Source organism: Molothrus ater, chromosome 11, assembly GCF_012460135.2.
Source record: "Molothrus ater isolate BHLD 08-10-18 breed brown headed cowbird chromosome 11, BPBGC_Mater_1.1, whole genome shotgun sequence".
Taxonomy (NCBI): Eukaryota; Metazoa; Chordata; class Aves; order Passeriformes; family Icteridae; genus Molothrus; species Molothrus ater.
Window position 1 is genome coordinate 10,904,799 of NC_050488.2, and position 20,630 is coordinate 10,925,428.

Consider the following 20,630-nt stretch of genomic DNA (forward strand, 5'->3'; position numbering starts at 1 on the left):
TATTTTTAGCATTAGTAAATAGCAGTAGGACTGGTCTGTGGCAGGTGTGGGAGGAGCAATGGACTTCATTACCTACGTTGTTAAAAACTCCTTATTGAATCTTATGAAATCACTCCGTGCTTTCCTCACCTACAGAAAATAACTCCCATCACTCAGAAGCTCGCAGGGTTTGATTTAGCGAAGTTCTGAGACGTTAAACCAGGACAGCCGCCTAGAATGGCTCACAGGAGCTGCTGCTGCAACGGGCACACATTCGGGGACATGACCGAGCTCCGGGGCCTCGGCTCGCCACCGGCACTGCCCCAAGGCCAGGCAGGGCCCCTCCTGTCTGTGCCCTCACACGGGCTCTTGCCATGCCGCTGACAACGGCCCTGGCAATTACCAGGCTTCGTGCGCATTGAGTAGTCCCATCTCATCGCAGATGTATGCAATAAGCAGTACCAGACGCCTCAGCACGCCCTTCCTTTAGACCTGCAATGTGTAAGAAAATGAAACTTTTTCTGCTCTCTTGGCTAATAATCCATTTTATTATAGGAGACGCTACATTCGTACCCGTCCTGCTCCCTGTGCAGGAGATCCAAGGGGCAGGTGGAGGCACACGGGGGAAGCAGCTTTTCCCCACACTTCGCGCTAACTTAAAGGGCACCGAGGCAGGTCGAACCCGGGCCTTAGGCCGACCGCTCCAGGCCGGGCGATCCGTGAGGGGGCAAAGGACAACCCCGATACCGCCCGTCGCTCCGCTCGCCCTGTCCGGCACTATCCACCCTGCCAGCCTCGGCCGGGCGGGCGCAGAGGCACCGGCACCCGCCCCGCCCCGCGCTCCGCCCGACACCGGCACCGCCACGCCCCGCGCCCCGCCCGGCACCGCCCGCCTGCCGGCCGCTCATGCGCGCTCGCACCGGCCTCCTGTTGGCTCACTTCACGCCCCCTCGCAGAGGGGAGAGAGCCTTAAACAACGCAAGTTTGTCCTTCTCTACGTAGTCTTTAGGCAGATACTGACACTTTCGCCTCTGGTATAAAAGACGTTTTTATTATTTTACAACGATTCATAGTGCTTGTGGCTGAAATGCAGGGTGGAGAGCCCTCCTTGGCGTTTTGTCCCCCCCTCGCTCCCTCCGAATAGGTCGGCCCGGCTCGCTTGCCGCCGGCTACGGAAGGGGCGGGCATGGCCGAGGGTCAGCGCGGCCGCCGCGGCGAAGGCGATCTTGCCGCCATGGCGCCGCCGCCGCCGGTACAGACCCGGCTCCCGGACTGGGACGGGCTGAAGCTCCGCGTGCGGAACCTCATCGCCTCGCACCGCGTCATGATCTTCAGCAAGAGCTACTGCCCCTACTGCAACAAGGTGAGGCGGCGGCGGCGAGAGCCCGCTGGGCACGGTCCCCCGCGGGCCGTCCCCTCGAGGCAAGCACGGGCAGACCTTGGCCCGAGGGCGCCCGCTGGGCCCGGGCACGGCGCGGGGCTGAGGGAGGGCGGTGTGGGCATGCGGCGGCCCCTGCGGGCTTTGGAGCGTGTGGAAGTGGCGCTGTGTCCATCCCGCTCCAGCAGCACGTGCTGGAAAACCGCTTGCTGCTCGAAACCAGGCGAGGATCCGTGGCGTTCGTGGTAGTGCTTAGGCTTTGCCACGGTGGGAGGTGGATGTGTGGCGAGTTCTGCACAGTGCGCTTGTTCCTCAGCTCTGCAGCTGCTCGAAGCTCAGGGAGCTGGCTGTGTTCTTTTCTCGCTGGAAATTTGGGTACCGCGTTGGTGTTCAGCTTGGACAAAGCTACTCTCCACGGGAGGGATGAGTTAAGTTTTCTGCCCTTCCTGAATTTAAGGAAGGTTGACTCTGTAGCAGATGCATAAGTTCTAAATCCTGGTTGCAGCGTGTGTTTAAAAGAAGAGTAAAGTAGTCTTGGCTAATTGTAATGTTTAGAGAAAAATATCTTTTTAGCCCTAATTGTACACCAATGTACACCCACTTGCTATAGCTAGTAAGCCAAACTCATTAAAAACTCAAGGCCTTCATTAGAATTTTATTGTACCAGCACACTGGTCATAGTCCACACAGGACCTGAGGGTTTGTAGGCCTTGGTTACCTTGGATAGTTACATAAAGTATGTTATGAAATTTTATTTATACCTCACACTACCATATTTGATATGGCCATTGTGTAAGAACATAAGTGGAACTGTTGGATCAAGTCCTGGTGTTCCTCAATAGAACTGATAACCAGGAACATACTCAGAAACCTCACTCCCATTTCTGGGTTAGATTTAGTTCTGGGAAGGGAAGAGATATTAGGACCCCCTTGCAGGAAACTGAACTGAATATATCCTATCTCACTTGCAACTTAACTGAGGTTTTGGGAAAGGAAACTTCTGTGTTTGGGAAGATCAACCAAACGAGTGCCTTCTGTCTAAGAACTTTTTGGCAGGCAGTAAATCAGAGAACATAGCTCAAATCCATCTTAACAGCTTACTCAAAGTTTCAGTAAATGAAGAGTTGGAGTCTTGCTCCTGTCTAGTCCAGCTGACAAAAATGTTATCTTCTGCTGAGGAAAAATAATTTCTTGAGGACTTCAGAGTTGCCCATTGAGAAATACCTAGTCATGCCTGTCAGTATTGCCCTGTGTGCTTTTAGTGCTTGTGATTGTAAATGCTGATGCTCATGACACTCAGTTTCGTGAGTTTGAGATCACATGATGGCACTGTAACTTTTTAAACCTTGTGCCTTTTTCCTTCATCTGTTTGTGGTCTTGCAGAGGCTCTAGACTAAGACAAGAAGGGGAGCAAAGACTTGTTTGTAGTCCAGTAATTAAATTCCAGATTTTTCTTCCCTGCATTTGTTCATAGTTTCTCCATTAGGCAGATTGCTTGCTTCAGGGAAGCAATCAGATATAAGGAATATTAGGAATATTATCCTTACTGTCTTGCAAAGGAGAAGAATGAACACGGGGGTAGGAGGACGCTCTGTCATGGCCCTTTCTAGGAGGGGGATTTGAAAAATGCTGTGTGAATTTTTGTGAAGAAACAGGTCATAAATAGGGCTGGGGGAAGAAGAGGTGACTGCTCTGGTAGGCAGATTTCCTTGGCTTATTTCCCTGCTTGGAACAGAACAGAAAGGTAATATAACAAAGAAAATGTGGAGAAGGGGTGTAAATTGCAGACAGAGAACTAGAAGAAGAAAGTTTATGGAAGAAGGAATCCACACATGAGACATCAAGTGATAAAACAGAGGAATATCTGTAACACTAAGGGTATTAAAAATCCCTCTTACCAAAGACTTACAAATTAGTGAAAGGAATGGGAAAACAATGGCTAATGCAGGATTCTTGTTAGCTGATCAAGTCTATAGAATTAATGAAGTGGATATAATTTGGAAGTGTAGTTACAGCTTGGGTACTTAGACTGTAATCACATAGTTCTGAGTTCTTGGACACATGAATAGTGTGCATTGTATATCTTTTACTGTGGATGGTTGTTAGCAGTGTGCTTTTGGTAGGATTAATAGAAAAAGATGTTTAGTGCTCATGGTCTGAAAGTACCTAATTTGGGTGTGGAAAGAATTCTCCATTTCAAGTGGAGGTAGCCATGCTAGAAGAAAATTAAAATGGCACTTTTCTTTAGAAACACAACTGCAAATAAATTCCCTAAGTGAATTAGGTAGGTGATTGTATTCAGGTTAGCTAATAGCATGACTTGGCAATTGTGCTGTTCTGCAAATGCAATTTGTTGTTCAACTGCTTTAACAGGGCAGTGGTGGAGAGGGGGTAGTGGTAGAATTACTTCCTTGTCATAATTTAACTTGGCTGTTTCTTCAATTGCTTAGCAGCCAGAAAAGATAATAAGTAAGATAGAAATGCATAAAGAAAACATAGTTTTTAAGCATGAAAAAATGGCAAGGCTGAACACTGTGATATGTTGATACTTTAGGAGCAACAGCTGTGATTGCATAAAGTTACTGGTTATTTTAGTTATATTTTATGTAATTACAGATTACGTTCTCTGTCCTCGGGGGGGTTCTGGCCAATTCAGCTGTAGCTATTATGGAGTGTTAGCTGATACTTGAAAAAGCAGACCTAGGACATACCATTATTATTTTATGATGTGAAGCTGATCTCAAACCTGCTTAGCTTTCCTAGTGACAGAAAGCATCTCTGGGAAGCATTTCCTAAAGCTAGACTAATTTCTTGGTTTCAGAGGAATTATCTATTGTTTAATAATACTTGGAAGTGTTTCTAGTCCATCACTTCTTGTGAAAACTGAAAGGGTTTAGTAGGTAACTGAGGCCATTGCATTGGTGAAAAGGGAAGTAAATGCTTGTATCAGTGACCCTGAAACCTTGTATCCCACCCCAGACATTTGAAGAAATGGTAGTTCTGTCTTTGGGCTGTAAGAAAATCTCCCACTGTACTGCTGAAGTTTCCAGTGGGGTGTGTGTGTGAGACACACGAATTTCTTTGCCTGAGTTGGTATTAGTTTTATTGGGTTCAAAGTTTTCAGTGGACTTTCTTTTTCATTAGTTGGTCTAATAACTCCTTTAATCTCATTTTAATTTTGGCTTTTACAATGCCAGATAGCAGTGAGTTTTCTGGTTGTGTTCCCTAGGGAGATTTACTTCCTTTTCATTTCAAAGTTGTTTTCTGGTAAATGCAGTTATTGCTGAGTGCTCCAGTGAGTATTTCTGAGAAATCATTTCCTGTTCAGCTTATCTTGATATTAGTCATGATTAGTGTGTTATCTTTCTACTCCTCCTAATCATTTCCTTCTCCAAACCAAAGTCATCTATTATCTCTTGCCTGCATTGAAGATTTTGTAACTGCTCATGTGCTTGCTATGATCCTTCCTTCAGTTCATTAGCACAACACAAGTATGATTTGTTCATAAGTGCAAAGTGCAATAGTTACCTCTAATTAGGATGCTGGTGTTTGTCTGATTTTTTTTCTCTCTACTGAGTACCTTCAGTAGAGAATAAAGGTGGTCTAAATGCCTTAAATCTGTCCTTTCTTGAGTGTAATCTTTCTTGGTTTAGTAATGTTCTGTCCTGTCCTCCTTCGTGCCAGCTGCTGTTGCAATGTTTTGGCAGAGTTTTTTAAAAAACGAAAACAAAAACCGGTGAACGCTTGCCTGTTACTCCACTGCTTTGCTGCAAACTAAACCAGCAGCCAAGCAGCTAATTTTCTAATTTGCCTCTGCATTCTTAACACTTCCTAGCAGCAATCACTTTAAGCTTTGCTTTTTGGATCTTGCATGGCATTTACTTTGGGGTTTGTAACAGCAGATGCAGAACAGGAGGTCTGGAGTGGTTCCACTGCTGTTTCCCTTTAATTCTGCCTGTAGCTGTAATCATTCCAGGACGCAAGCCTGAAGGTAATGGTGAGCTTAGGACAAAAAATTTCGAGGATCATCTAGATGGTTAGAGGACTGGAGGATCACACACACTGAATGTGTGAAGGAAGAGCTCAGTTTGTTGAACCTTGGTAAGGCTGACTGGAAGTTTATTGCTGCCTTCAGCTGACAAGTGGGAAGGCAATCAGATTGTTATTCAAGTTGCAGAGTGAAAGGAGAAGAACCAGCAAACATGAGTTGCAATGGCAGACACTCCAAAGGGATAAAATGGAAGTTCTTTACTGTGAGGATGGTCAAACATTGAGCCAGCCCAGGGAAATTCTGGTGTCTTTGTCCTTGTGGATGTTCCAAGTGAGAGGACAGTGCTTGAGCAATGTCATCAACCTTCACATTTGGCTCTGCTTTGAGCAGGGAGTTCATGCAGGTGGCTGAAAAGGTCCCTTAGAACTTCCACTATTCTACTGTAGAACCAATAAAATCAGTTACAGAGGCAAAGCTTTTTTTTTGAATGTTACAGTTGATATATGATGTACTAAGAAACTTAATTTGTTGCTGGTACAGAATACAAAATCTTCTTGTTTGGCTGCATAAAACTGAAACTTAATCAGAAAACACTGGAATACTCAGTATTCAGTATAGTAACAATGTGAGTCACAGCAATATTAAAAACATTCTATTCCCTGTGTGTTAGACATCTTTAAACTTACTAGATGGGCCTCAACATACTCTTGATGAAGCTCTGTCAATAAATTTGAGGTTCCTCAGAAAGCTGATTTTAAAATGTTCAGGCTCCATGCTGACAAGTGAGTCCATCCCCAGACATTCAGTGATTCTTGCTAGAGCTGTTTTCACATGCCAGCTTCACAAAAAGTGTTGCTGTAGAAATCTTGTTTCTAAAAGGTTGCCTGGTTCGAATCAGGTAATGATACATTTTGTCCATCCAGAACTGAGGTTAAAAAAACACCCAGCTGAGTGCTGAGTACTCAGTATTTGGAACACGTTCCTTCTTTCTGCAGCTTTTTTTTTTTAATTTCCTTGATAGCATTTTGTTTTGCTTATTATTCTTTTTTTTTTTTTTTCTTAGTATTACCAAGGAATCTTGCTGCTGCTTTATCTCTCTTCTTTGGTTTTTTATATGGCAGTCAGTTCCATGGCTTTTGGTATGTCACAGGTGGAGAAGTCAGTAGCTAAGCAAACTGTATCTAGAAGCTTTTTCTTAAGGTAATGGGACTTGTTTTGGAAGGTTAAATGCTCTGGCTTTAAGTGAGGAACACACAAAACATAGAGCCAAGCTACCAAAGCTGTGTGGAGCCTGTGCCCCAGAGCACAGGAACTGAGCCTTAGAGGTGTCCTGTGTGTGTCCAGCAGGGAAGCTGTACCCTGAGCTGAGAAACCTTTGCACTGCCGTGGTGTCTGTTCCTCTTGCAGGTGAAGGAACTCTTCCGCTCCCTGCGAGTGGACTACTATGCTCTGGAACTGGATGTAACTGGTGAGTAGGAGAAACAACAGTGTATCACATGCTGCTGCTTAATGTAACTAAAAATGAGTGATTCCTTGAGCTGCATGATTCCTTAAACTGTCCTGAACTAGCTGGGGGACCTGTGAAACAAGTAAAATACATTTTAATATATGCAGAGATAAAGGCAATTAGGCTTCAATGTGGTTTTTATACAGGATGTGTTTTTAATATAACTGAAGGCTTTGACTGTAAAAACCATCAGATGATAGAGAATGTGAGATCTGATTTCTGTCCAAGGAGCTATGGCTTCTGGGGAATAAGTCTGTAATTTTTTTTCCTACTCCTGGTTCTCTTGTGGCTTCAGGTGAATTGTTAATGTTTGACTTGGTATGTTGGTGACCTTCTTTGGGAAACGTGCTGAGTCACTGGAAGGAAGGGCAAATTCCAGTAACTTGGCTGCTGCCAAGTTTCAAGTTGTTTTTTTCCTTAAAGCCCAAGCTGCTTTAGTTTTAGGACATGTGCAGTGCCTTATTTGTATACAGACATAATGCACATAGCTTTTAATGTAGTTCTAGGAACAAATCGTTTCTTACATGGTTTTTACTGAGCTCTTAAATGCACATTTGGTAAACTGTTGAGTGTCTATTTTTTTTTCTGCACAAAACTTAAATTCCCAATGTTTTTTTAAAGTTCTAATGCCTTTTTGAAGTTTTTACTTTTGCCTAAGCGATGTTTGGGAGAAATGTACCTATTTATTCATCTCTTCTTAGTTACTTTTGCTTCTTATTCAAGTTGTCATACTGTGAATTAATTATAGCCCAAGATATGTAAAGTACAATACACAGCCTTTTTTTTTTCCTGGAATTACTTCTAATTAATAATATATTTCCCTTGCAGTTGCTGTGATTACTGATACTTAGTAGATGTAATCTTGGAATAAAAAGATTTTAGTCAAAGTGATTACTGTAAATCCCCATTCCCACATTTACTGCTGAGAGATCTAAATTGAGCCTGTGTGTAGGTGCTGATGATTCAGATGGCAGGTGAGGTCAAGCAATGATAATTTTAAAACTAGAAAGTTTCTGACAGTGTGGTGGGTAGAAAAAGGAGGAAAGTAGCTTTAGGGTAAGTAGAAAAGCATGTTCATACTTCCCTTACCCATTGTCTCATAATACAAAGCTGCTGGGCAAAATTATGTTCCTGTGCACAGAACATACTCCAAAATAAGTTCTCATGAAAGAAAGGTGTCTGTGTGATCTTCTGTGATAGCTGGAAAAGAATTTTTGTGTAGTGAACACTGTAGTGTGTAGCAACAAATGCGACACTGTAAGAGATAAAAATCCTTGAAATAGAAGAGCTAAACTCTTACTACTTCAGCATTACTCCATGCTGTAGAATTGTAGCTTGAAATATCAATTTAATTTTTGTATTTAAGCCTGCTCCTTTGAGAAGTAGTTTCTGAAGACTTGCTTATGTCCAGGAAACCTGCAAATGGAATGTTTATAATAAAATTGTTGTCTTGGCAAACCTACAGTGTTCACAGTCCAAACCTTTAATACTTCAGGTTGTTCTAATACCTCTTTTCCTGAAATCTGTTTATAATGTACATATTTCTTTTATTCTTAGAGGATGGAGCCAGTATTCAGCAAGTATTGGCAGAGCTGACCAACCAGAGGACAGTGCCTAATGTATTTGTGAATGGAACTCACATTGGTGGCTGTGATGCAACATACCAGGTAACCTGGCTATAAAAATCAGCTGAAGTGGACAAGAGTGAGTGAATTTGCTGTTTGGTTGTAGTTGAATGTTGTGTGACACAGCAGACTGGGTGACGTCAGTCAGAGGAGGCAGTGTTATCAGTTGTTTGCTCAGAAACATGTGTGCCAATTTGATTATTTATTTCTTTTTCTCTCCCAGGCTTATAAGGATGGATCACTGCAGAAACTCCTTGGGGATAACCAAACCATTACAGAACCCTATGAATATGATCTCATTATTATTGGTGGTGGCTCAGGTGGACTTGCATGTTCTAAGGTAGGATGTGAAAATGACATTAGAGAACAGGTGGTATGTAAAACTTATTCAAAAGTTACTCACTATTAATTATATTGGTATAAAACAGTCTGTATTTTTATGAGTATTACTGTTCAACTTGTTAATTAATGAACCAATAGTGGTCTAGTAATGTGCTTACTTAGGGGATAAAGGGACCAGTTTGTAGCCAATGTTTATTCAGCTCTTGATCCTAATAATAGGTTTTAGTTTTCTGGCTGAGGGTGGAACCAAATGTTTTTTAACTATCTCTTCTGCATGTGTAATACACAGGTGCTTCCAAACAGTAATCTAGAAAACTTAAGGACTGCTGTTGAAGCCTTTTGACAGTTTAGGATTCAGTATCACCAGTCATCTAAAATTAAGTGCTTCCAGCAGTCCCCTTCAAGGAGCTGCTTCACTCTTTAGTTCCCTTTTTAGGTGCTTTCTCAGAAAGGGAAGCTGAGATTGTGTAGCTCTTACACAATTAGCTGGTTTTCAGAGTGCCTCAGGACCTAAGGTCCAGATTTGGTTTTCCCTGCTACCCAAGGGATTTGGACACATGCTCCCATCTCTCAGAGGTCCTAAATTGTCATTTTGTGTCTTGGGCAGGGTGAGGCTCTTCTTGACAGCCTTGACACTTGCTGAACTATACAGCCAAACATGCAACCTTCATTAGAAAATACAAAGCAGGCGGGAGGGGCTGACAATGCAATTCTTCAGTTGGCCAATTGTGTATTTTCAGAATGTTCAGATCTTTCCTCACAGTACCTTCTGGGACATCAGTTGTAAACTTGGTGCTAATTGCCAAATTGTTCAGAGTAGCATTCACAAAATATAAGCCAGCCAGCTAAACCTTGTTTGAGGCAGGATTGCAGTTGATGTTCTTAAATAGATTTGAGGCACCTAGAGATTTGATTTAAGTGCTTGAAAAATCTAACAATGTGTACCTGGTAATTTCTTGGATAGAGGAATAGGCTTATTCAGGTTGGAATGGACATGAGAAGAATATCTAATGTAAGCTTCTTGCTCCAAGCAAGGTCAGCTGTGAAGTCACACAGGACTGTGCAGGGACTCATTCATTCGGAATAAGCATGGGTGGAGATGGCACAGCCTTTTTGGGAAACCTGTTTGATTGTCCTCGTGGTGTGAAAGTTCCTTATATCCAGTCTGAGTCTCTTGTTTCAACTTAATGCCATTGTCTTTTGTCCCTTTGCTACTTGGCCATTCTGAAGAGCCTGGCACAGTCATCTTAATGTACTTCTCATAGGCACTGGAAAGTTGCTCTGGTGTCCCCTCCAAATTCAGTTGTTCTCCAGGTTGAATGTGTCCAATTTCCTTGGCCTTCTCATAGGTGGTGTGCTCCAGCCCCTTGAACATCATGGTGGTGCTCCATTGAAATGTCTCCAGTGTGTCGCCTTCTTTTCCATGCATGAACATGCCAAGTCAGTTCTGTTCTTCTGCATGGAAAGCAGAGCTAACAGTTTCAGTATTTCTTTAGGTGGGGTAGATGAGAATCACAGGCTGCTGAGCCCATCTCGTACCTTTTTCAGATCATGGCTTTTGACAGGATAGGATGATCTTGATGTAGCATTGAACATGCAAGGAGCCATTCAAAGTTTGGAAAAAAGTCAGTTCTTGAGGGATTTCAGTTTTTGTCTAGAGGTGGAGACAGAAGAGCCATGTATGTTAATGACTAACTGGTGAAGGTAGAAAAGAAACCTTCTATTAGTGCTAAATGTATCCTGGCTATAAATGAGTGGACAGACTTGCTTTGTTCAGTAGTGCTGACTGGTCTTCTCCATCTTTTATAGGAAGCTGCTGCCTTGGGAAAGAAAGTAATGGTATTAGATTATGTTGTTCCAACACCTCTTGGAACCTCATGGGGTAAGCTTTTTTAATCTTGTATTTGATGATGTTTGAGTACCAGTGATACATACTGAGATGTTACATATGGATTTTCTGTTCTTAGGAATTGAGGGTAAATTCCTGTAATTCTGGTACACAGATAACAAGAGTTATTTGCCTGGCACACCTGCTGCTTTTATGGATGGTTATTTCTGCTTTGGGCATTGCTGTCTCTGTTCTCTGTCAAAAATTTTTCTAGCTTTGATCACTTTCAAACCATGTGTGGGTAGTGTGTGTCCGTGCATGTTCACATTCTAATGTTTGTGGGAATATTTTGCTTTTTAGTTCATCCAGTTCTATATTGTAGACAACTGGTAGGCTCCCTTTAGAACAGTGACTCCTTGGCTATGTATGTCTCACATTTTCCTAATTAAGGGCAGCTGCTGGCTGACCTCATTAGTGATACTGGCAGCTGAAAATGAGTAAGAAACTTCAGTGAGACTTCTCTTGAGTCAAGGAATGGATGTGCTCTTGTAGATAGTATTTCAAACACAGGTATATTTAAATACCACATAATAGATGATACTAAATTGTAGAAACTCTGGGCTTTTTACCTTGCTTACTTGGCAACCTGACTAAAATCTGAAGCCTTGTGGAGTAAGTAACCAGGCTCTATGTTTGACATCCTGTACCTATCTTGGGCCAGTGAGCCTAATAACATCTTAAACTGAATACAAGTTTAGTGTGTTTCATTGTATTCTAAAATTTCCCTTGCAACAGAAATTTCATGTTACTGTATCACCTCCCTGAGTGATATAGTGAGTATACAAAGTATGTGCCAGGGAAAGCATACATGCCATTAATGGAAGCAATAATGTGATTCTTTCCATCTTAGGACTTGGTGGCACGTGTGTAAATGTAGGTTGCATTCCCAAGAAGTTGATGCATCAAGCAGCACTTCTGGGTCAGGCACTCCAAGATTCAAGGAAGTATGGGTGGCAGTATGAAGAACAAGGTTGGTAAGAACGGAGGGAAGACCATGACTGTACAGATGAGATGCTGAACTCAAGACTGTTCTTGTATTTGGACTTAATAAATTAGAGGCAGAGTTCAGTATTTTTTTAGGTGAATCAGAAGGTGTCCTCCTCCTTGAGTCATAGAAACCTTTGGGGTTGAAAGTTAATTGTGTTTTGTTCCCTGTATTAACTGAAATAAATGACAAAACTTCTAGAATGGGTTTAGCTCAGATAGTAACAAGTCACATAAATATTAACGTAGTAGAACAAGACCTTAATATGTATCCTCATTACTGATAATGATGTTTTCTTAGCATGATGTACAATGAAGAAGTTAATTTTTTCTTAAGGTGCACATTGCACTTTTATGTTCTTAAATATTAAATTAGTGTCTTGTTTCAGTTAAACACAACTGGGAGACGATGGTAGAAGCAGTTCAGAACTACATTGGTTCTCTAAACTGGGGCTATCGAGTGTCTTTGAGAGAGAAGTCTGTGACATACCTCAATTCATATGGAGAATTCGTGGAACCACACAAAATCAAGGTATACTCTGCATTTCAAATACTTAGCTGGGAGGGGAAAACTCATGTTCTAGAACTGCCTTACAAAATTCAACACCTAAAAGGCTTCATCTTGACATTGCCAAGTTAGGTCAACTGAAGTTAATTACTCATTTGTGAAGTTCCTGATTAAAATAATTATTGTGCCTTAGTATCTGCCACAGTGTTTGCAAACCTAGTTCTGTAAGAGTGATGTGGATATGTGTAAACTGGTGTCTTGTAAGAATAAAGGAAGGTGGTCTTAGTTTGTACCTTCATGACTGATTTCAGCAGCCTGAGTGAGGAGGGGGGGAAAAGAAAGGAAACTCCAGCTGTGTGATTTTGCAACTTGGATAATCCTCATACTAAAGCATAAAAACTATTGAAATTAAATTTAGATTAAGTGCTTGCATAAGAGCTCTGCTAGAACCTTGTGCTGTATCAGCATACAAATTAAAGTGTCAGTTTGGCAAGACAAAGCTTGTTCTGCCAATCTTGCTATAAGTGAGCATACTGAAGCAAGGTTAACCTAGAAGTGCATATTGAAGGCAACTGTTGCACTCAGTGGGTGTAATTGTTTGCAATATCAAGGCTGAACTACTTGTGTTTTAAACCAAGAGCTCGGCACTGAAAGATAATAGTAAAGTCAATTTACCTTGTGTACCACCTGTTCAAGTGTCCAAGCCACTTAAGTGTCCTTAATCAATAAATGAAGTAGAACAGAGAGACTTCCCAGGAGGAGGCTGGACTAGATGACCTCCTGAGATCCCTTCCAACCTGAATTACCTGTTGACTCAATGGGGAAAATGTTTCCCTTCATCTGTGATGGAAAACTAACAAAGAGCAAGAATGAAGGTCAGATTCTGGGAGAGGTGGATTGGCAAGATGGAATTTCCAAAGACCAAGGGTCTTTAGAGTTGAAATTAGTTAGAATTCATGCAAGGTTGGGTCTTAGGCCCTCTGAACTGAAATCATGTAACTTGTTACCTTTTTTTTTAATTACTTTTTTTTTATATTAGCTGAAGGACTAATTCATGTTATGCTGTCCCTCGCATTGCATTGGCCTTTTATTGTGGGGATAAAGGGGGTGTCTTAATTTGTTGTGGCATTTTATAACTCGGAAGTCAAGTTCTCATGAGTAATCCCATCTAATTTAGTAGTTAAAATGGGCATGATTCAAAGAGTAAATGATTTTAAGTGCTCTAATGGAAGAAAAGCCTGATAGTTGTTTAAACCTGTTGTTCTTCAGTGACCTGTGTGGCATCTCTAAATGCATTTGTTCTTGTTTCAAACTGCTTATTCTTGATTTTTAAGGATATCTACAATAATTAAGGAAAGGATTACATAATTTTTATCTCAAAGCATATGAAAATGTCAGTCTTAACTGTGTCTTCATCAACAGGCAACTAACAGAAAAGGACAAGTAACCTATCACACAGCAGAGACTTTTGTGCTGGCTACAGGAGAAAGGCCAAGATACCTGGGTATCCCTGGAGATAAAGAATTCTGCATTACAAGGTGAGATGAAAAGGCACAAAAGACTGAACTTGTCTGCTCTACTGTTTGCCAAGTCAAACAAGCTTGTGTTGGAAGGACCTTTATAACTTAGATTTCTTCTCTTTTCAGTGATGACCTCTTCTCCCTGCCTTACTGCCCTGGCAAGACTCTGGTTGTGGGTGCTTCCTACGTGGCTCTGGAGTGTGCGGGGTTTCTGGCTGGCCTGGGGCTGGATGTCACCGTGATGGTCCGTTCCATTCTTCTGCGGGGCTTCGACCAGGAAATGGCGGAAAAGATCGGAGCCTACATGGAAACACACGGCGTGAAGTTCATCAGGAAGTTTGTACCTGTTCAGGCAAGTGCTTTCTTCTCTTAACACATCATTGCTTTGAACAGCACATGTAAAATGCAGGTGTTGTCTGGGAAGGTTTTGGCTCTGTGCAGAAATAAATGTTTTATGAGACTGAGCTTTTTTAACTGCTTAATGATAGATTAGTAGGTCGAGGCTTGAATGACAATGGAAGTGAGCTCTGCTGCTTCAGGTCATTCTAAGCTTACAAAAATTTGCACAGGTTGAGCAGCTGGAGCAAGGAATGCCAGGAAGACTGAAAGTGACAGCAAAGTCTACTGAGGGATCGGAAACCCTTGAAGAAGAATATAACACAGTAAGCATGTCTGGATTTGAAAGAAATAGCTATTGATGCACATGAATAGTATTCAAATACTTTTTCTTGAACAACTTGAAGGGAACTCCTCCTTAGAAAGTTGTTCATGTAATTTACTGGCAGAAAAAAAAAGTGGAAATTCACTATTTGTCTTTAGTTGAACCCTGTCAGCCTGGAGTTTAATTCATATAAACAGTGTTCTTGCTTGTTTTTGTTTTGGCTTTTCTGCTTGTTACATCTCTAAAACAAGTTGTACCTGGAAGAGAGTTACTGGTGGCTCTTTCAAATTTTGGGAAAAAACAGTGTGGAAGGCATCTTATTCATATGCTTCAGTTTTTTCACTGAAAAACCAAAGGAAATCTTATGTTATACTTCTCTTGTGTAAAGTTATTGCTATTTGTATACTTCTCTTGTGTAAGTTATTGCTAATTTTGGGGGTTTTTTTAGGTTTTGCTAGCCATTGGTCGTGATGCATGTACCAGGAATATTGGGTTACAGACAATCGGTGTCAAGATCAATGAGAAGTGAGTATTACTGAACTCCCTAAAACCACTAAATGCAAGGATTTTTTTTACCTCTGTAAAAATAGCTCATGATACTGGTGGTCTTTTAATTCCCACTCTTATATATGACAATTACGTGAACCTTTGAAAACTTTTTTGTTCTGAATTTGAGTATAATTGTCCATTAACTTAATTTCTTCAGTGTGTACTTTGTAAAATATTCTGAGTGAATATGTACTAGTTGGTCATTGTGCTGAAAGCACAGAGCTCTGTAATAATCAGGTGAAAGATTGTGAGTCCAAAGATGTCTGAGTAGCTTGACTGCCATCAGCCAGGCACTGTTGTTCATGTCTGAACTGGCCCACTGAATACAGACTTCAGCACAGTGTCAGAGTTGGAGGTGATTGATGCTCTGGAGAGTTTGCAGTTGAAGTAAAAAAGGCATAAAGATATTTAATGAAATGAGCTCAGTAGTTAAGTTTCTCCCCTACCTTTTACAGAGATCTGAGAAAAGTTGTGATGCTGAATTCTGTGGTCTTCTGTTTGTTTTAAAGGAATGGTAAAGTCCCTGTAAATGATGAAGAACAAACCAATGTGCCTTACGTTTATGCAATTGGGGATATCTTGGATGGAAAGCTTGAACTTACTCCAGTTGCCATTCAGGCAGGGAGACTGCTGGCCCAAAGGCTGTATGGGGGTAGTTCCAAAAAGGTAAAGCTATAAGCAGACAACTTCAACTTATTTCTCAATAAGATGCTTTTTGCCTCAAAACCGCAGTAACATGAGTTAATTTATCCACTTACCTGTTGACTCTGCAAGTATTTTGTAAAAAAGAAGTAAAGTTCTTATATAACTTTTTCTGTTGTGTATAGAACTTGCATAGTCTACATATGATTTTTTTATTTTTATTTTTAGTGTGACTATATCAATGTACCAACAACAGTGTTTACCCCTTTAGAGTATGGCAGCTGTGGGTATCCTGAACAAAAAGCCATAGATGAATATGGAGAGCAAAACTTGGAGGTAAGAACACACAAGATTACACACAAGTCAATTAACTTGTAGCTTGAGGGTGTTTTTTGTGGGCCTTGCTGCTTTAGTCTCAAGACATAGATTTACAAGATTAGAAGTTTAGACAGGTAACACTGTTGTGGCTGTGTTTTCATCTGGCCAGCAAGGTTCTGGGCTCACAGAAACCCAGGACTGGATTGAATGACATTAGAATTGTGCATAACTATTTGCAGGTGGCTGAGAGAAGCATTTCACCTCAGGAGGCCAGACTTGGGTTGCAGAGCTGTAGGAGTGGTTTTTGTTATCATGAATTAAAGACTTTTATTACTGAAGTGTACCAGACTCCTGGGATGAACTGTTTTCTGCTGGTTCACTCTACTTGAATTGTGAATTTATTTTTTGCTGACCTAAACATATGTCTATAGTAGTAGTGGGGATAACTTCCCCATTTTATGGTAATTTCTGGCTTCTGCATATCTCTAAGGAGTTATGAGGAAGCTGCTTGCATGCCTTGTGTTTAATTTCTTATATCTTTCAAAGTCACTTGACATTATTGAGCTTCTGCTGTTACTGTTTTGCATAGTATGTTTAGACTTAAAGTAACTGGATATGAATTTTGTACTTCTCTTTCTGAAAGTCTGATTTGCAACTACTGTATATTGTAGCTGTTTTTATCAAGCATTTAAATCAGAGCTACATGGTTTGAGTCAAGTCTTCCTCGGCTGAGTTTTGGAGTATGGACTCTGTGGGCTGAGTGGAAAAAAATTACTCATCTCGTTTGTTATAGACAAGAATATAGTGGGTTAAATGTCAAACTGCCTATTTATAAAGATAATAACCTGATGAATCAATGAAATTCTAATCATCTTTTTCTTGTTTTTCTCCCAGGTTTATCATACTCTGTTCTGGCCACTTGAATGGACAGTGCCAGGCAGAGATAACAATACCTGTTATGCAAAGGTTATCTGCAATAAACAGGACAATGTAAGTAGCAAGATGGATCTGCTGAGGGTATTCTTGAAGGGGAAAGAACTGAATAACTACTTTATTTGAAGTAGTTAATTTTTTCTTAAAGACTCTGCTATTGACCTGCTTGCATAACATTTTTACTGTAGTGGGAGTTACACTCTAGAGCTTTTGTCATACTTTGCCCGGTACTGACTCATATTTTTCTCTCACCTGTTCTGCAGAATCGTGTGATAGGACTGCATGTTCTTGGACCCAATGCTGGTGAAGTTACCCAAGGTTTTGCTGCTGCAATCAAATGTGGTCTCACCAAAGAATTACTTGATGAAACAATTGGTATCCATCCTACTTGTGCAGAGGTAAGAAAGGGGGAAGGCACAGCCTGATTTAAAACTGCTCTTGAAGGCAGTTTTCCCAAGAGATCAGTAGCCATGTGGATGATGCAGGCAACAGTAAATAAGCTCTTGTTTTGGTCTCTTACAGGTGTTCACTACAATGGATATTACCAAATCTTCTGGCCAGGACATCACTCAGAAGGGCTGCTGAGGTTAAACCTGCTGTTTTACTTGTTTCCATGTTGTGCACTCTCGGTCCTGTGGAAGCTCCAATACATCCAACTGCTTTGCAGCAGTGTAAAGGTTTGCATCAGTGCCACTGTGGGTGCTGCAGCTGGGAGTGGTGCCTTGGAGAGGCTTCCTCAGCACGAGTTGTGTTGCACGTGGAGCAGTAAAGCAGCAGAGGAATCTCAGACTGTGAATCCTGACTTTGCCTGGATTAGCACTGCGGTGCTTTCTTGACGTTGTTGCTCAAAATCTTCTTGTGAGGTGAGCTGCAACTGATGACTGCCAGGCAGGGCTGGGAGCTTCCTGTCTAGTCAGATGACTGAACTCCTCCTGAAGGAAATTCTTAAATTGCACAAATTAAAGCTAATGCTTCTAGTTCCAGTGTCTTGTACAAATGCTTGAAATAGATGACAAATACATAATTGAGTGATTCTTGCCAACAGTTTACAGTTGACTGATTTATCTTTTTGATGCATTTTGTTATACTTAATTGTATGTTCAGTTGAGACAAGATGGCATAAATAGGATGCAGTGTTGAGCAGTGCAGTTCAAGCACTAGTCTCCCATCCCAAGCAGTCTAAAAACTTTAGAGTAATTAACCGAAGACACCATTGTTGTTCACTTTCACAGTTTTTTGACCTCAGGTGACGACATGTCTTCAAAATAAAAATTTGATTTGTAGGTGTCTTGTGTGTCAAGGCTAAAGAGTGTAAGTGCAAGGCCATGTCAGTTTGTTTAAATCTGGTTTCAGCTCTGTAATTTAAAACCTCACCGAACCCAGAATTCTCTCTGTGCTGTTATGTGGAATGCTGAAGTCTTGGAGAAGCAGACTCTGTCCACTGACACAGCAGGCATGTGGACTCACCCCATGAGTGAGGCAGAAGGTATTGTACAGAGCTGCTCTGATTCATGTGGCAGCCCAGGGCAATGACCTGCTGTGCTTTGTGTAGTGTTGTGTACTGTCAGTACTTTGAAGCTCTCTTCCACCCCTAGCATTCTGTCCTGGGGGAATTGTGCTTGAATCTGGCTCTTAGTTTTGTCAAAAGAGCTGTTTTGAAAGACTGTTCTGAACATTGTATGATAGTAACCAGTTTTTAACTATTTAATCTGTGATCTACTGTGGCATTTGAAGTTCAATAAACAATGCATACAACACTCTGTGGTGTCTGACCTCATGATTTCTGTTGCCTGAGATTTTATTGGGCTTGAGTTACGTTTTGTATCCTATACAGTAATAAAACACCCGTGGATTTGTGCAAATTGTAATCTTTTAAATGGAGAAACAAGTTCTCTTGTTACCCCTGGGGGCTTGCTCAAGATATCAAATGTGCTTCTGTTTGGGTATACAGAATTGAATTTAGGTGAGTTCAAACTTGAAAGATCAGTTTTATACCATTTCTGTATATTCCAGAAGATTCTGAATACCTTGTTTTGTTAAACTGCAGCACAGCTCAAAGATGCTCAGTAGAATCTAGGTAGTATTAGCAGCAAATCTTGCTCGAGTTCAAGTTTAGTAACTCTTGGAGACTTTGGGCAAAACCCCAAGTCTCAGTAGCACTGCAAAATACCTGACAGGGGAGATACTTGCTGAGCTGCAGGGGCTGCTTTGCTGCAGAGGAGTTACTTCTGGTCCAGTAGAAGTGATGACAGACTGACTGGGAATAGCAAAGTTTACCCGGTGTAGCCCTGCTGGAGAGGAAGTGAAGGAGGAAGCCAAGTCAATGAGTGCTAATTCCTGAATTTGCTATTAGTAAGCACTAATTGAGTTTTATTTCAAATTAAGATTTGATTTGCAGGTTCGTGTTAATTGGTCAATAATTAGCACTTGCATATCTGTAACAGTGTCCTAATTGCAGATGTTCCTTTTGTCATGCTTGCCCCAGCTGTCAGCTCTAGGTGATACACAGCTGGTGGCATCAAGAACTTTACAGAGTTACTCTTTAAAGCTTTTGACTCTCCAGTTAAAGTACACAGTAAGTAGCTTATAGCTGGAGGAAGTGAACATGTCACTTGTGTTTCAGTAGGCTCACGTGTAAAATAAAATGTGCTGTGACAACAAGCCATGGATCAAAGCCAAAATTTTAAGGTGGACAGTAGGTGTTAGAGAAGAAGGTGAGATCTGAGAAGTGGGACTTGTAGCAACAAAATAATATCCTGAATTTGGGTAGTAAGGACACTCCAGCAGTGGCATTAATGGCAAATTGGTGTTTACATTTCTGTTGTCATAAGTGTTGTTGAACAAATTCTGAAGAGCTGTTCTGTATTCTTAAAACACTGGTATTTATTCATGCTCTAATACCAGGGAAGCTTTTGTAAGCTGTAGTTGAAAATGCTCAGTTGTGAGTGAATTTGTGCTTAGCTGCTTGTCTAGATCACTGATAATTAAGGCACTCTGTATCTGAACTGGAGCTCTTGAAACAGTGGATGAACAGCAAAGCTCTGTGTTTTTTAAATTTATTGGTGAAATTTATCCATTTCAGGTCCAGAAGTGGTGGTTATTATAGTTATTGTAAACATTGAAGACAATCATCAAATTAGTAGATGGCTTTCCACATAGCATAAGTTTTAATTATATCTTGAGCACTGTAATTTATCTTGAGTAACACAAGCAGCTAAAGTTGGCCTGTGCAAGAACTGTGGGGGCAAGTAAGAGACAAAAGGGGGAGCTGAATATTCTGTAATAAGCCATGCAATGCCAAAATTAGACACAAAAGACTTTTCCTGGGTAACTGAACTGTTTAAAGCTTCTGATTCTCACAATTCCCCTTGGAGCTGCTTTTGACAAAGACTTGAAGTGTTTACCCTTTTTCAGCACATCTCATACTGGCAGAAAATTGAAAAATAAGGTTGGTTTTTTTCCTTAGCTCTAAACTGAAGTTAAAAGTACATGTTAAAATCCTGTGCTTGTCAAGCCTTCCCTGAATATTGGCAAGGGAAAAATTCCTGGATGTGCCTTACAAGAGTTGGGAACAACAGAGGAAGGAAGGATCAAGCATTTTAACTAAAAATAGTAGTGGATCTATTGAATGTCATGTGCTTTGTGGTTCCTGCTCTGCAAGGGGAGAAATGTTCAAATTACCAAAATCAGCTGTAAAATTGTGGATGGATATGAATAGAAAAGAAAAAGGTAACTCTTATCTAGAGGTTCAAGAAGAGATAGCCAAGTTTGGAGGTGTTTTGACCTGTAGTATTTTTTTACTAGC

General features: G+C 41.1%; 1 protein-coding gene across 1 annotated transcript; it reads left to right on the forward strand.

Moving 5' to 3' along the window:
* Positions 1-974: 974 nt before the first annotated feature.
* On the forward strand, positions 975-18,582 carry TXNRD3 (thioredoxin reductase 3). The gene is made up of 16 exons (XM_036390956.2): positions 975-1,342; positions 6,756-6,816; positions 8,413-8,522; positions 8,704-8,820; positions 10,632-10,704; positions 11,561-11,680; positions 12,084-12,226; positions 13,625-13,740; positions 13,849-14,074; positions 14,292-14,384; positions 14,832-14,908; positions 15,442-15,598; positions 15,803-15,910; positions 16,787-16,882; positions 17,089-17,223; positions 17,348-18,582. Exons 1-16 carry the CDS (start codon positions 1,166-1,168, stop codon positions 17,408-17,410), a joined length of 1,872 nt encoding a protein of 623 aa, XP_036246849.1. The 5' UTR covers positions 975-1,165; the 3' UTR covers positions 17,411-18,582.
* The last annotated feature ends 2,048 nt before the right edge of the window (positions 18,583-20,630 follow it).

Coding starts and splice junctions, on each gene's coding strand:
- TXNRD3 (XM_036390956.2), top strand. CDS start 1,166: ATGGCCGAGGGTCAGCGCGGCCGCCGCGGCGAAGGCGATCTTGCCGCC. Junction 13,741..13,848: donor AAAGAATTCTGCATTACAAG/GTGAGATGAAAA, acceptor TTCTCTTTTCAG/TGATGACCTCTTCTCCCTGC. Junction 14,385..14,831: donor TTGAAGAAGAATATAACACA/GTAAGCATGTCT, acceptor GGGTTTTTTTAG/GTTTTGCTAGCCATTGGTCG.